This window comes from Macaca nemestrina, chromosome 2, assembly GCF_043159975.1.
Source record: "Macaca nemestrina isolate mMacNem1 chromosome 2, mMacNem.hap1, whole genome shotgun sequence".
NCBI lineage: Eukaryota > Metazoa > Chordata > Mammalia > Primates > Cercopithecidae > Macaca > Macaca nemestrina.
This window is the reverse complement of record NC_092126.1, coordinates 150,711,395-150,724,751: the sequence shown is the minus strand read 5'-3', so window position 1 is coordinate 150,724,751 and position 13,357 is coordinate 150,711,395. Positions and strand designations below refer to the sequence as shown.

At 41.7% G+C, this 13,357-nt stretch overlaps 2 protein-coding genes across 2 annotated transcripts in view; one reads left to right on the top strand and one right to left on the bottom strand.

The window, feature by feature from the left end:
• LOC105477823 (Fanconi anemia group D2 protein) overlaps nucleotides 1–13,357 on the bottom strand; it is a 39,284-nt gene that overhangs the window by 7,826 nt on the left and 18,101 nt on the right. Inside the window, 5 exon segments of the mRNA XM_071090219.1 lie at nucleotides 2,549–2,659; nucleotides 4,872–5,003; nucleotides 6,342–6,476; nucleotides 7,675–7,748; nucleotides 7,751–7,817. Of these exon segments, the coding sequence (XP_070946320.1) occupies nucleotides 2,549–2,659; nucleotides 4,872–5,003; nucleotides 6,342–6,476; nucleotides 7,675–7,748; nucleotides 7,751–7,817 (519 nt within the window).
• LOC105478696 (nucleophosmin-like) lies at nucleotides 12,462–13,312 on the top strand. The gene is made up of 2 exons (XM_071090509.1): nucleotides 12,462–13,021; nucleotides 13,246–13,312. Exons 1-2 carry the CDS (start codon nucleotides 12,462–12,464, stop codon nucleotides 13,310–13,312), a joined length of 627 nt encoding a protein of 208 aa, XP_070946610.1.

Below are 13,357 nucleotides of genomic sequence, written 5' to 3'. Positions count from 1 at the left end.
GTACTCAGGAGGCTGAGGCGGGAAGACTGCTTAAGCCCAGGAGTTTGAGGCTGCAGTGAACTATGATCACACCACTGCACTGCAGCCTGGGTGACAGAGCAAGACCCTATCTAAAAATATATATTTTTTTATTTATTAATAAATAAATTAGTTAATAAAAATTTAAAGAAATTTTTTTAAGAATGGAAAATAAATGTTGGCAAGGATATGGAGAAATTGGAGCCTACATGCATTGTTGGTGGGAATGTAAAATTATGCAGCTGCTATGGAAAGCAGTTTGGTGGTTCCTCTAAATGGTAAACATATGGTCATCATATGATCCAGCAATTCCACTCTTAGATATATATACCCTAAAGAACTGAAAACAGGGACTCAAATATTTGAACAAATCCATAGACAGAATGTGATTAGTGATTATTAGGAGGTGGGGACAGAAAGATGGCGAATTATTGCCTAATGGGCACAAAGTTTGTTTGGGATGATCAGAAAGTTCTAGAAAAGGATAGTGATAATGGTTGTATAACATTGTGAATATACTTACTGCTACTAAATTGTATCCTTAAAAACAATTTAAATGGTATATTTTATGTTATGTATATTTTATCAAAATTCAAAAATAAAATAAAATAGTGAAGTGGATTTTTATTACTGATTTGAAGCAATCTCCAAAATAAATTGCTAAATGCAAAAGGTAAGATGTAGAACAAGAGGGGAAAGGAAACTACAGGTAAATACAAATTTGTAAATTCTCAGAACATCTCAGAAGGTTATAAAGTGATTGCCCCTGTGGGAGACAAACCAGGTGCCTAGAGGACTGAGAAGTGAGAGTTATTTTTCACTGGATACCCTTCTATATGTTTTGAATTTTATATGACACATGTATATTACCTAGTCCAGAATTATTTTTAATTAAAAAAATGTGTTGAGGCCGGGCGTGGTGGCTCAAGCCTGTAATCCCAGCACTTTGGGAGGCCGAGACGGCCGGATCACTAGGTCAGGAGATCGAGACCATCCTGGCTAACACGGTGAAACCCCATCTCTACTAAAAAATACAAAAAAACTGGCCGGGCGAGGTGGCGGGCGCCTGTAGTCCCAGCTACTCAGGAGGCTGAGACAGGAGAATGGCCCGAACCCGGGAGGCGGAGCTTGCAGTGAGCTGAGATCCGGCCACTGCACTCCAGCCTGGGCGACAGAGCGAGACTCCGTCTCAAAAAAAAAAAAAAAAAAAAAAATGTGTTGACTGGAGACTCAAGAAAGGTGGGGGTGGGGGGAGATAAAAAATATACTGGTTGTTCAAAGTCACAGTCCAGTATGAATTACTGCCTTAAGATAGCACTAAAGATACAAACGAGTTACAAGTTATGATTCCAATCTAATCTCTTCCTTTTGTTTTATTTATTTATTTAGAGATAGAGTCTCATTCTCTTGCCCAGGCTGGAGTGCAGTGGCACAATCATGGCTCACTGTAGCCTCAACAACCAGGGCTCAATGGATCCTCCCACCTCAGCCTCCTGAGTAGCTAGGATTACGGGTGTGTGCCACCACACCTCGCTAATTTTTGTATGTTTTTGTAGAGACAGGGTTTCACCATGGTGCCCAGGCTGGTCTCAGACTCCTGGATGCATGTGACTCGCCTACCTTGGCCTCCCAAAGTGCTGGGATTACAGCCTGGCTTTTTCAGTGAATGGTGTCCACAAACGAAAGCAAGCCCACGTGAAGTTCACATTAGATGGAGATGTTTCTTAGGAAACAAGGCAATTCTGTGTCCCCACTGCACTCAGAACCTGAACAGTTTCATGGTTATCTGATCACAGACCCATCTCTTCCCTAATAAACAAAGCTTTTCGAGGGCAGAGGATCTCATGTATCAGTGCCTGACACAGGATAGGTACTTAATGTTTGTGGTAAGAATAAAAAAATGCTGGAACTATGGCTATTACTCCATTTCCACTACTACACACAGGCAAATCTATCATTTGCTTGTGTTTTTTTTTTTTTTTCCAGCAAATTTCAAGCAAAGAGGTTTAAAAATACGAAATACTAAAAATACAAAAATTAGCCAGGTGTGGCGGCATGTGCCTGTAGTCCCAGCTACTCGGGAGGCTGAGGCAGGAGAATTGCTTGAACCCAGGAGGTGGAGGTTGCACTGAGCCAAGAGCATGCCACTGCACTCCAGTGCAGGTGACAGAGCTAGACTCCATATCACACACACACAAAAAAGTCCAGGTGCGGTGGCTCATGCCTGTAATCCCAGCACTTTGGGAGGCCGAGGCAGGCAGATCATGAGGTCAGGAGATCGAGACCATCCTGGCTAACATGGTGAAACCCCTTCTCTACTAAAAATACAAAAAAATTAGCTGGGCATGGTGGTGCATGCCTGTAGTCCCAGCTACTCGGGAGGCTGAGGCAGGACAATCGTGTCAACCCGGGAGATGGAGGTTGCAGTGAGCCAAGATCATGCACTGCACTCTAGCCTGGGCGACAGAGGGAGATTCCAAAAAAAAAACAAAAACAAAAAACAAATCTTCCCCAACATATTGCCTCTTACCTGGATGTGACTGCTGGCTTCATTCTGTTTGCCAAATGCCAGTGTGCTGAGAGCATTGAAGAGTTTTCGTATTTGCTGAGGAGATATGTTATCCAGATAATCTAAAATGCCCTGCAGAAAAGATGATGCCAACAATAAGGCTGGCAGCTAACATTTTTCCCTTAAAAATCAAAAAATTAAAATCCCTATAAGAGAGGCACACATATCAGATAGCCAGGTATCTAAAACTTTTTAGCTGCCTTAAAAGCTCAAGTTCTAAAAGCTATGCTCAGAGCCCAAAGGTTTGATAGACTGGATATAAACTGAGAAACTCTTCCAGCTTTCTAAGTCTCTTATTATCAGAGACTAGGAACTAACTATCAGGAAAGATAAAGTTTTCTTTATCCTCTTCACTCTGAACCACAATTCCGGGCTTTAATCATCTACTGCTTAGTCATTCTAATGCACCTCCCAGTTCTCAGTATTCCTTACCTCCACCTTTCCCCCTTTTTCAGTGAAAACAATATTCTACCAAAAGTTATGTCTTTACCCTATTCCTTGCCATATCATCCCTTCCCAGCTTCTACTCCATGAATTATTTCTCCTTTCTCTACAGATCTGGAAGGAGTCACAAGGAAACTATTTACTTTGTGACCGTGGGAAATGTCTCAGCTTTTCTCATCTGTAACATGGTGATAATAATAGCTATACTACCTTTCATGGTTTGTCTGAGGATAAAGTAATAAAACAGTTTTGTAAACTTCTAATTAATTTTGAAACTTTTCTATTTCTTCCTCTCTATTGAATCCTTTCTCTCAGCCTACAAGCAATCTCAAACCTCCTCATCTAAAAAACATCTCCCTTGCAACCAGCTTCTCTCTCAAGCTACTTTTCTTATTCTCTCCTGGATGCTTCTCGACATTGACTCTGTTCCCCAAGTCTTCAAGTTACTGCTGTCTGACTTCCACCCTTATAATTCAATTAACACTGTTCTCTCAGAGGTTACCAGAGGTATCCTAATTGCCAAAGCCAATAGCCTCTGCTCCATCTTCAACCTCTACAGTGTCCAACACTGGAGATAAATCCCTCACTCTTGAAACTCATTCCTGCGCTTTTGCTACCTGACATCCTTCAAGCTCACATTATTCATCTTCTAGTTTTCTCATTTTCCTTCTACGGACATTTGCTTTCATCTGCCACTTAAACTTTAACCTTCTCAAAATGTCTATGCTCTTCTAAGCTTCTATGGTCTTCTGCCTCAAAATTGCCTCAGTAGAGCTCACATTTATATGGTTCTGAATACCCAAACTAAATCTTCCACCAAAGGGTGCCCCACAGGGTTCCAAACCAGAATTTCCAACTATCCACTAACCATCTACACATGGCTATCCCACAATGAACTCATCATACTTCCTACAGAAGACGCACTCCCCTCCTGGTCTCAGGAAATGGCACAACCATTCACCTAGTTTCCTAAGATGAAAAACTCAGACCTAGTTTTCTTGTTTCTTATTGCCACATATTCTTAACAGTCACCAAGTCATGTTAATTCTAACACCAAATTGTCTCCTAAGCCATCATTTCTTCCACATTCCCATGACCAAAATCTGGCCCTTACTCTCACTCCCTTACCCTTTCAGTGGTCTCCAATCCGCCCATCACATAGCTACTGAGTTATCTCTGAATGCTGACCAGATTCCGTCAACTCTGTGTAAAAACTGCTAATAGCTCCCTATTGTCTAGAAAATAAAGTTGAAACTCTTTAGCATGTTGAGACTCTTTGCAAATGGGCCTGTCCTATGTCTTACCAGCCTCGCCTCCCATCACTCTTCTCCATATATATCCTATTCTCCAGTCATGCTTGTTTGCTTCTCATTCCTCAGTCACACTATTGACTTGGGCACCAGTTTGCTTCTGCTCAATCTCTTCTCTGCCTAGAACGCACTTCCCATACTTTCTCTTGTCAGTCATTCCCATCCTTCAGCAATCACTCAAATTGTCTCTTTGAAGAATTCTCCAGCTTCCCAGGCTAAATTTAATTATTCTTGCTCTGTTGTATCTATAGTACTTTACCGAAGAATTCACCTTGCTGTATTTATAGTAAATTGCTTAGGTGTCTTAGTCTTTAACATCAAAGGCAAGGACCTACTTTACATCCATGGCACCCAGAGTAGAGCTTAGTCTGTGGGTTAGATATAAAGAAGTGTTTGCTGAATCAATTAACACATAGATAGAATAGTTACTTTTTATTTATATTACTTGCCCATTATTTCACCTCTGTCCCACCTCCAGTCCCACCAATTATAGTATTCGATATCTAAAGTACAAGAAGCCAATAAGATGCCTTTACAAAGACGGCATTCATCATCATAGCAGACGGGTTTAACACTACCAACTCTAGGAGGACATCTAACGCAGTATCAACTTCAGCTTTATTCCCACTGCAGATATGCGTCACTAAGGCACCAACCACTTCCTATACAGAGGAGAGTCAATAGGACAATGTAAAACAAAATATGGGATGGCCATTCAAAGAGAATTCACCCCCGAGGCCTCTCCAATCTCTACTTTGTTAAAATCACAATCAACCCAATCCCATCATCTATTATCTAGTTTTCATTAATGTTGGCTTCAGGAGATTTAGGAATATGCCAGTGTAACTTTACCATCCCGTCTTGACCTATTTCCCATATTTTATCGGTGAGCACTACCTAAGCCCTCCTGATTTTGCTCTTTGGCATAGTTTTCCTCTTTCTTGTTCCCACATGGGTTAAATTTTACCCTTTAAGTTGAGGTTGTACGAGATCAGTTGAAATTTCTCAAAAAGATGGCACTCAAGGAGCTAAAAGCTTTAAAAGTTTTCTCTATATAGTACAGGCTAGACTTGCATGTTTCCAAGCAAACATGGATCATGATAGTGTCTCTAAGACATTAAGAGGGTTCAAAAATGTCTTGGATGCCATTCTCCCTTTATACCATCACTCCATCATAGTCATAACAGAATTACATTCTCAACTGCAACAGCTACCTCATGTCAGCTGCAACTGTTGTTCTACCTTAAATTTAAAAAAAATTTTTTTTACAAATCTTCATTTTAAAAATTCCATTCAAATGCATTTTAACATTGTTAATAATAGGAAGAATATATGTAAAAATACAAAATAAGACACTGTTCTTTACTTGCTTTCATAAACATCTTCCACAAACACAGTCCTCCCTCTCTGGATATATGCTATTAAAATGCGTCTCGGCCCAGCACGATGGCTCATGCCTGTAATCCCAGCACTTTGGGAGGCTGAGGCGGGTGGATCACCTGAGGTCAGGAGTTCAAGACCAGCCTGGCCAACATGGTGAAACCCTGTCTCTACTAAAAATACAAAAAATTAGCCAGGCCTGGTGGTGCGCGCCTGTAATCCCAGCTACTCAGGAGGATGAGACAGGAGAATCGCTTGAATCCGGGAGGTGGAGGTTGTAGTGAGCCAAGACTGTGCCACTGCACTCTACCCTGGGCAACAAGAGCGAAACTGTGTCTCAACAACAACAACAACAACAACAACAACAACAAAGTGTCTCATGTTTTGACATAAACTGGATCTGGATCTTAATTTCAGACAGAATTTTAGAGCTCAGAACAAAGAGTTAGATCCACCAGTCAAGTCTCTTCATTTCATCAAGGCTGGGACTAGGATTGAACTTTCCTGAGATCCAGTTCAGAGTTCCTTCCCCTTCAGTAAGGTCCAACCAACAAGAAATAAACATCAGATTATTTTCCCTTCCCCGTTCCCTCCTTGCCAAAATAAGTGTTTCAACATACCTGCTGGCAGTACGTGTCAAAAAACTTAAATGCATATTTGTATAGGAGACTGCCAAATGAAATTATACTCTGGTCTAGAGAGTGAGGAAAACTCTCAGCCAGCGACAGAATGGATGAACACATACCCTTAAGAACCTTGAGTGGGGAAGAGTAGAGAGAGAAAAGGAGCTATAAGAAGCAGTTAGTACACAAGCTAAGAGTTGCTTATCCTTTTGGAATGTCAGACCTCTCCTCCCTAACTCTCATTTTAACTTGAGAAATCTTAATCTTTGTTTTACACAGAATAATCCTTCACCATTCTGAGTTTTCTCTCAGCATCAATGGGATTCCACATTTGGATAATAATTGACCTTTAAGCTCAAAGAAGTTAAATTATAAGCCTATTAGTACGTTCCTATCTGCTCAATTTGGCATTGGAGGCCAGCTCTTCTAAATCACAGTTTCCTCACGCAATCACACTACCCCCCCGAGGGATGCTCCACCTTGGTTATAATTTGAAGTTGGTCTATAAGATTCAATGCTAACTAAACTGATTTTTTTTTTAAAGTTCAAGAAGAGAAGTGATCATGCTCTACCAATAACACAATATACATAGACATTAATGGACCCACAGTAAATAACCAGTTAATAAACATAGCTTCCTTACTGATACCACAATTTTTAAAAAAATCTTACATTTAGTACCCAGCTGGGTATAATGCTTTATTGGGGAAAATACAATGAAAAATTACATATGGTTTCTGCCCTCTAGAAAATTACAGCCCAAAACATATATCATTGGTAGAAATAAACACAGAAAGAACTGCAAGGTAAAATAATACAAACATTAAATCTATTCCTAAATATAAAATTTAAGACCCAATGAAGTATTCTCATTAGCTCCTAACCCAAACCCCAAACCACTGGCCCATCCAGTTTTCTAAGTTCTATACTATTAGTATCCTGAACATTCAGCCAGCAAAACACTATTCCCAGCTTATAAAATTCCAGTTTGAATAACTTACATTTCTAGAGGAATTATCACCTAAAGTCCACAGTTTTGAATGGCCAAAGAGTGATAGTTCAAGTAGGTTCATAATTACGTTTCTGCTAGTTTCTATAGGCGGGTCCTATTTCCTTCAAGGTTTTTATAAGCTACTTAGAATAGGATATGGAAGGTCAGTTTGGCAAAGTTGCAAACTGCATTGAGATAGACAATTAAAATAATTAATGCAAAAATAAAATTCAAAAATCTCAATGGGTTTGAACAATGGACTGAAACAAGATGAAATTTTACATGGGAGCTGTAAAGCTTTCCGTTTTAGATTAAAGATCAATAGTCTCTGACACTTACTAAGTAATGAACAGAGAATGTACTCTGGAGCAGCTGTTCTTGAATGCAGCCTGATCGAATCTTATTTCTTAGCACCTTTCAATATACTTCTTTGTCTGAGTATTGCTGCTATAGATGATGAAAAGCATCACCAGGTCAAAAATCTATTGTCAATAAATATGCAATAATAAAAAAACAGTTAACAAATCAGTATATTTGCTACAATGAAACAGCAGCTTTTCGCCCATTAAAACACAGAATGGATGATACTCATTTGTTCCGCATACTCCCTTGGGGTTATCCACACTTTTCACAAAATCCAGAAATATTTTTCAGAGCAATAAAGTGCCACAACTATTAACCACTGGTATCTCTTAAGAATACATTGCTATATACATGAAAGTGATATTACTACAGAAGTAACTTTGGACATCTTCACATTTATTAAAAGAAAGATTCAATCACTTGCCAACTCCAGTATGTATTTTCACTATTACTAGGAAAATTACTTTGTGAAAAGTTGGAAAGACTATAAATGCCCATCAATACGGGAAAGGTTCAATAAATTATAATGGAGTAATTTTAAATTTTGGAATATTACACAGTCATCAAAAAGAATAAGCCACGCTGGGCATGGTGGCTCATGCCTATAATCCCAGCACTTTGGGAGGCTGATGTGGGCATATCACCTGAGGTCAGGAGTTTGAGACCAGTCTGGCCAACATGGTGAAACCCCATTTCTACTAAAAATACACACACAAAAATTAGCTGGTCATGGTGGCAGGTGCCTGTAATCCCAGCTACTCAGAAGGCTGAGGCAGGTGAATCACTTGAACCCTGGGAGGCAGAGGTTGCAGTGAGCCGAGATAGTGCCATTGCACTCTAGCCTAGGTGACACAGCAAGACTCTGCCTAAAAAAGAATTTTTAATTACAAAACTGAAAAAAAAAGAATAAGCTAGACCAGAGGTCCCCAACCCCTGGACCACGGAGTCCATGGTCTGCTAGGAACCAAGCTGCACAGCAGGAGGTGAGTGGCAGTCAAGTGGTCATTACCACCTGAGATCCACCTCCTGTCAGAATAGCGGCTGCATTAGATTCTCATGGGAGTGTGAACCCTATTGTGAACTGCACATGCACAGGATCTAGGCTGCACATTCCTTACGAGAACTTAAGTAGTGCCTGATGATCTAAGGTGGAACAGTGTCATCCTGAAATCATGTCCCAACATGGTCTGTGGAAAAACTGTCTTCCATGAAACCAGTCCCTGGTGCCAAAAAGGTTAGGAACTGCTGAGACATACTATATTTTTTGACAGAGAAAGGACATTCCTGACATGAAGTGGAAAAAACAGCAACCTGCAAAAGGATAATCAGGCTAGGCATGGTGGCTCATGCCTATAATACCACTGCTTTGGGAGGCTGAGGAGGGAGGATCGTTGAGCCCAGGAGGTGGAGGCAACAGTGAGCTATGATTGTGCCACTGCACTCCAGGCTGGTGACAGAGTGAGACCCTGTCTCTTTAAACAACACCACCACCACCCATAATCATAGTTAAGATTCTGCTTTTGTAAAAGCGATATATAAACCTACATATGTATAGGCGTAAGAGTATACCTGTACTTGTGCATAATTATAGCTTGTATATGAACAGAAAAATATTGGAAGGATGATTATCTCTGGAATGGGACAGAGAGTGGAGAAAAACTGTATTTTTTACATCTGTAGATTTCTTGTGAGTTTTTCTCCACAATTAGCTTATTTACCTACATTTAAAAAAGAAAAATATGATGACTGGGTGTGGTGGCTCAAGCCTATAATCCCAGCACTTTGGGAGGTCCAAGCAGGAGGATCACTTGAAGCTAAAAATTTGAGACCAGCCTGGGCAACACACCAAGACCTCATCTCTATAAAAAATAAAAGAATTGGCTGGGTGTGGTGGCTCACACCTGTAATCCTAGCACTTTGAGAGGCCAAGGCAGGTGGATCACCTGAGGTCAGGAGTTCAAGACCTGCCTGGCCAACATGGCAAAATCCTGTCTCTACTAAAAATACAAAACTTAGCTGGGCATGGTGGCAGGAACCTATAATCCCAGCTACTAGGGAGGCTGAGGCAGGATAATTGCTTCAACCCAGGGGACAGAGGTTGCAGTGAGCTGAGATTGTGCCACTTCACTCCAGCCTGGGTGAAAGAGCAAAACTCTGTCTCAGAAAAAACAAAACAAAAAAAGAATTAGCAGGGCCTGGTGGTGCTTGCCTGTAGTCCCAGCTACTCTGAAGATTGAGATGGGAGGATCACCTGAACCCAGGAGTTTGAGGCTGCAGTGAGCTATGGTGCTGCCACCGTACTCCAACTTGGGTGACAGAGCAAGACCTGGTCTCTTAAAACAAAACAAAACAAAGAGAAAACGTTGAGAGTATATTCAGGGCAACTTGAGTCTATGCTTCTAGGAAAACAAACAAAGAAACAAAAAAGTTAAAAAGGCAAGCAGGGCCTTTTATCCAAGATGGCCGAATAGGAACAGCTCTGGACTGCAGCTCCCAGTGTGATCGATGCAGAAGATGGGTGATTTCTGCATTTCCAACTGAGGTACCTGGTTCATCTCATTGGGACTGGTTGGACAGTGGGTGCAGCCCATAGAGGGTGAGCCTAAGCAGGGTGGGGCGTCACCTTACCCAGGAAGCACAAGGGGTCTGGAGATTTCCCTTTAATAGCCAAGGGAAGCCATGACAAACTGTACCTGGAATATCAGGCAACTCACACCCAAATACTGTGCTTTTCCCAACGTCTTAGCAACTGGCAGACAAAGAGCTTCTCTCCTGGGCCCAGCTTAGCAGGTCCCACGCCCATGGGCCTTGCTCACTGCTAGTACAGCAGTCTGAGATCAAACTGCAAGGCGGCAGCCAGGCTAGGGGAGGGGTGTCTGCTATTGCTGAGGCTTGAGTAGGTAAAGCGGCTGGGAAGCTTAAACTGGGTGGACCCCACCACAGCTGAGCAAGGCCTAGCCCTCTATAGTCTCAACCTCTGTGGGCAGTGCATAGCTGAACAAAAGGCAGCAGACAACTTCTGCAGACTTAAACATCCCTGTCTGACAGCTCTGAAGAGAGCAGTAGTTCTCCCAGCATGGCGTTTGAGTTCTGCGAATGGACAGACTGCCTCCTCAAGTGGGTCCCTGACCCCAGTGTAGCCTAACTGGGAGACACCTCCCAGAAGGGGCCAACAGACTCCTCATATAGCCTGGTGCCCATCTGGGATGAAGCTTCCAAAGGAAGGATCAGGCAGCAATATTTGCTGTTCTGCAATATTTGCTGTTGTGTAGCCTCCACTGGTGATACCCAAGCAAACAGGGTATGGAATGGACCTCCAGCAAACTCCAACAGACCTGCACCTGAGGGACCCGACTGTTAAAAGGAAAACTAACAAACAGAAAGGATCAACGTCAACAAAAAGGACATCTACACCAAAACCCCATTTGTAGGTCACCAATATCAAAGACTAAAGGTAGATAAAACCACAAAGATGGGGAGAAACTAGAGCAGAAAAGCTGAAAATTCTAAAAACCAGAGCGCCTCTTCTCCTCCAAAGGATTGCAGCTCCCCGCCAGCAACTGAACAAAGCTGGTTGGAGAATGACTTTGACGAGTTGACAGAAGTAGGCTTCAGAAGGTCGGTAATAACAAACTTCTCCTAGCTAAAGGAGATGTTTGAACCCATCCAAAGGAAGCTAAAAACCTTGAAAAACAGTTAGACAAATGGCTAACTAGAATAAACAGTGTGAAGAAGACCTTATATGATCTGATGGAGCTGAAAACCATGGCACGAGAACATGGTGACGCATGCACGAGCTTCAATAGCTGATGTGATTGAGTGCAAGAAAGGGTATCAGTGACTGAAGATCAAATTAATAAAATAAAGCGAGAAGAGAAGTTAAGAGAAAAAAAGAGTAAAAAGAAATGAACAAAGCCTTCAAGAAATATGGGACTATGTGAAAAGACCAAATCTACGTTTGATTGTTGTACCTGAAAGGAAAGTGACAGGGAGAATGAAACCAAGTTGGAAAACACTCTTCAGGATATTATCCAGGAGAACTTCCCCAACCTAGCAAGACAGGCCAACATTCAAATTCAGGAAATAGAGAGAACACCACAAAGATACTCCTCAAGAAGAACAACTCCAAGATGCCTAATTGTCAGATTTACCAAGGTTGAAATGAAGGAAAAAATGTTAAGGGCAGCCAGAGAGAAAGGTCGGGTTACCCACAAAGGGAAGCCCATCAGACTAACAGCGGATCTCTTGACAGAAACACTACAAACCAGAAGAGAGTGGGGACCAGTATTCAACATTCTTAAAGAAAAGAATTTTCAACCCAGAATTTCATATCCAGCCAAACTAAGCTTCATCAGTGAAGGAGAAATAAAATCCTTTACAGACAAGCAAATGCTAAGAGATTTTGTCACCATCAGGCCTGCTATACAAGAGCTCCTGAAGGAAACACTAAACATGGAAAGGAACAACTGGTACCAGCCACTGCAAAAACATGCCAAATTGTAAAGACCATCCATGCTATGAAGAAACTGCATCAATTAATGGGCAAAATAACCAGCTAACATCATAATGACAACATCGAATTCACACATAACAATATTAACTATAAATGTAAATGGGCTAAATGCCCCAATTAAAAGATACAGACTGGCAAATTGGATAGAGTCAAGACCGGGTGTGATTCCATCCTGCACAGCTGTTCTCTGTAGCAGTGTTCGTTTATCTCCGTCCACCTTCTCTCCCACCTAAGTGCGTGCCGCCACCTGATGGAAGATTTGATAGACATGGACATAAGCCCCATGAGGCCCCAGAACTATCTTTTCAGTTGTGAACTAAAGGCTGACAAAGACAATCACTTTAAGGTGGATAATGATGAAAATGAGCACCAGTTATCTTTAAGAATGGTCAGTTTAGGGGCTGGTGCAAAGGATGAATTGCTCATTGTTGAAGCAGAGGCAATGAATTACGAAGGCAGTCCAATTAAAGTAACACTGGCAACTTTGAAAATGTCTGTACAGCCAATGGTTTCCCTTGGGGGCTTTGAAATAACACCACCAGTGGACTTAAGGTTGAAGTGTGGTTCGGGGCCAGTGCATATTAGTGGACAGCACTTAGTAGCTGTGGAGGAAGATTCAGAGTCAGAAGATGAAGAGGAGGAGGACGTGAAACTCTTAAGTATATCTGGAAAGCAGTCTGCCCCTGGAGGTGGTAGCAAGATTCCACAGAAAAGAGTAAAACTTGCTGCTGATGAAGATGATGATGATGATGAAGATGACGATGATGATGATTTTGATGATGAGGAAGCTGAAGAAAAAGCCCCAGTGAAGAAATCTATACAAGATACTCCAGCCAAAAATCCACAAAAGTCGGCCGGGCGCGGTGGCTCAAGCCTGTAATCCCAGCACTTTGGGAGGCCGAGACGGGCGGATCACGAGTTCAGGAGATCGAGACCATCCTGGCTAACATGGTGAAACCCCTTCTCTACTAAAAAAATACAAAAAAACTAGCCGGGCGAGGTGGCGGGCGCCTGTAGTCCCAGCTACTGAGATCAAAAGGACAGGAATCCTTCAAAAAACAGGAAAAAACTCCTAAAACACCAAAGGAACCAGTTCCGTAGAAGACATTAAGGCAAAAATGCAAGCAAGTATAGAAAAAGTGCATT

Coding starts and splice junctions, on each gene's coding strand:
- LOC105478696 (XM_071090509.1), top strand. CDS start 12,462: ATGGAAGATTTGATAGACATGGACATAAGCCCCATGAGGCCCCAGAAC. Junction 13,022..13,245: donor GAAGAAAAAGCCCCAGTGAA/GAAATCTATACA, acceptor GCTACTGAGATC/AAAAGGACAGGAATCCTTCA.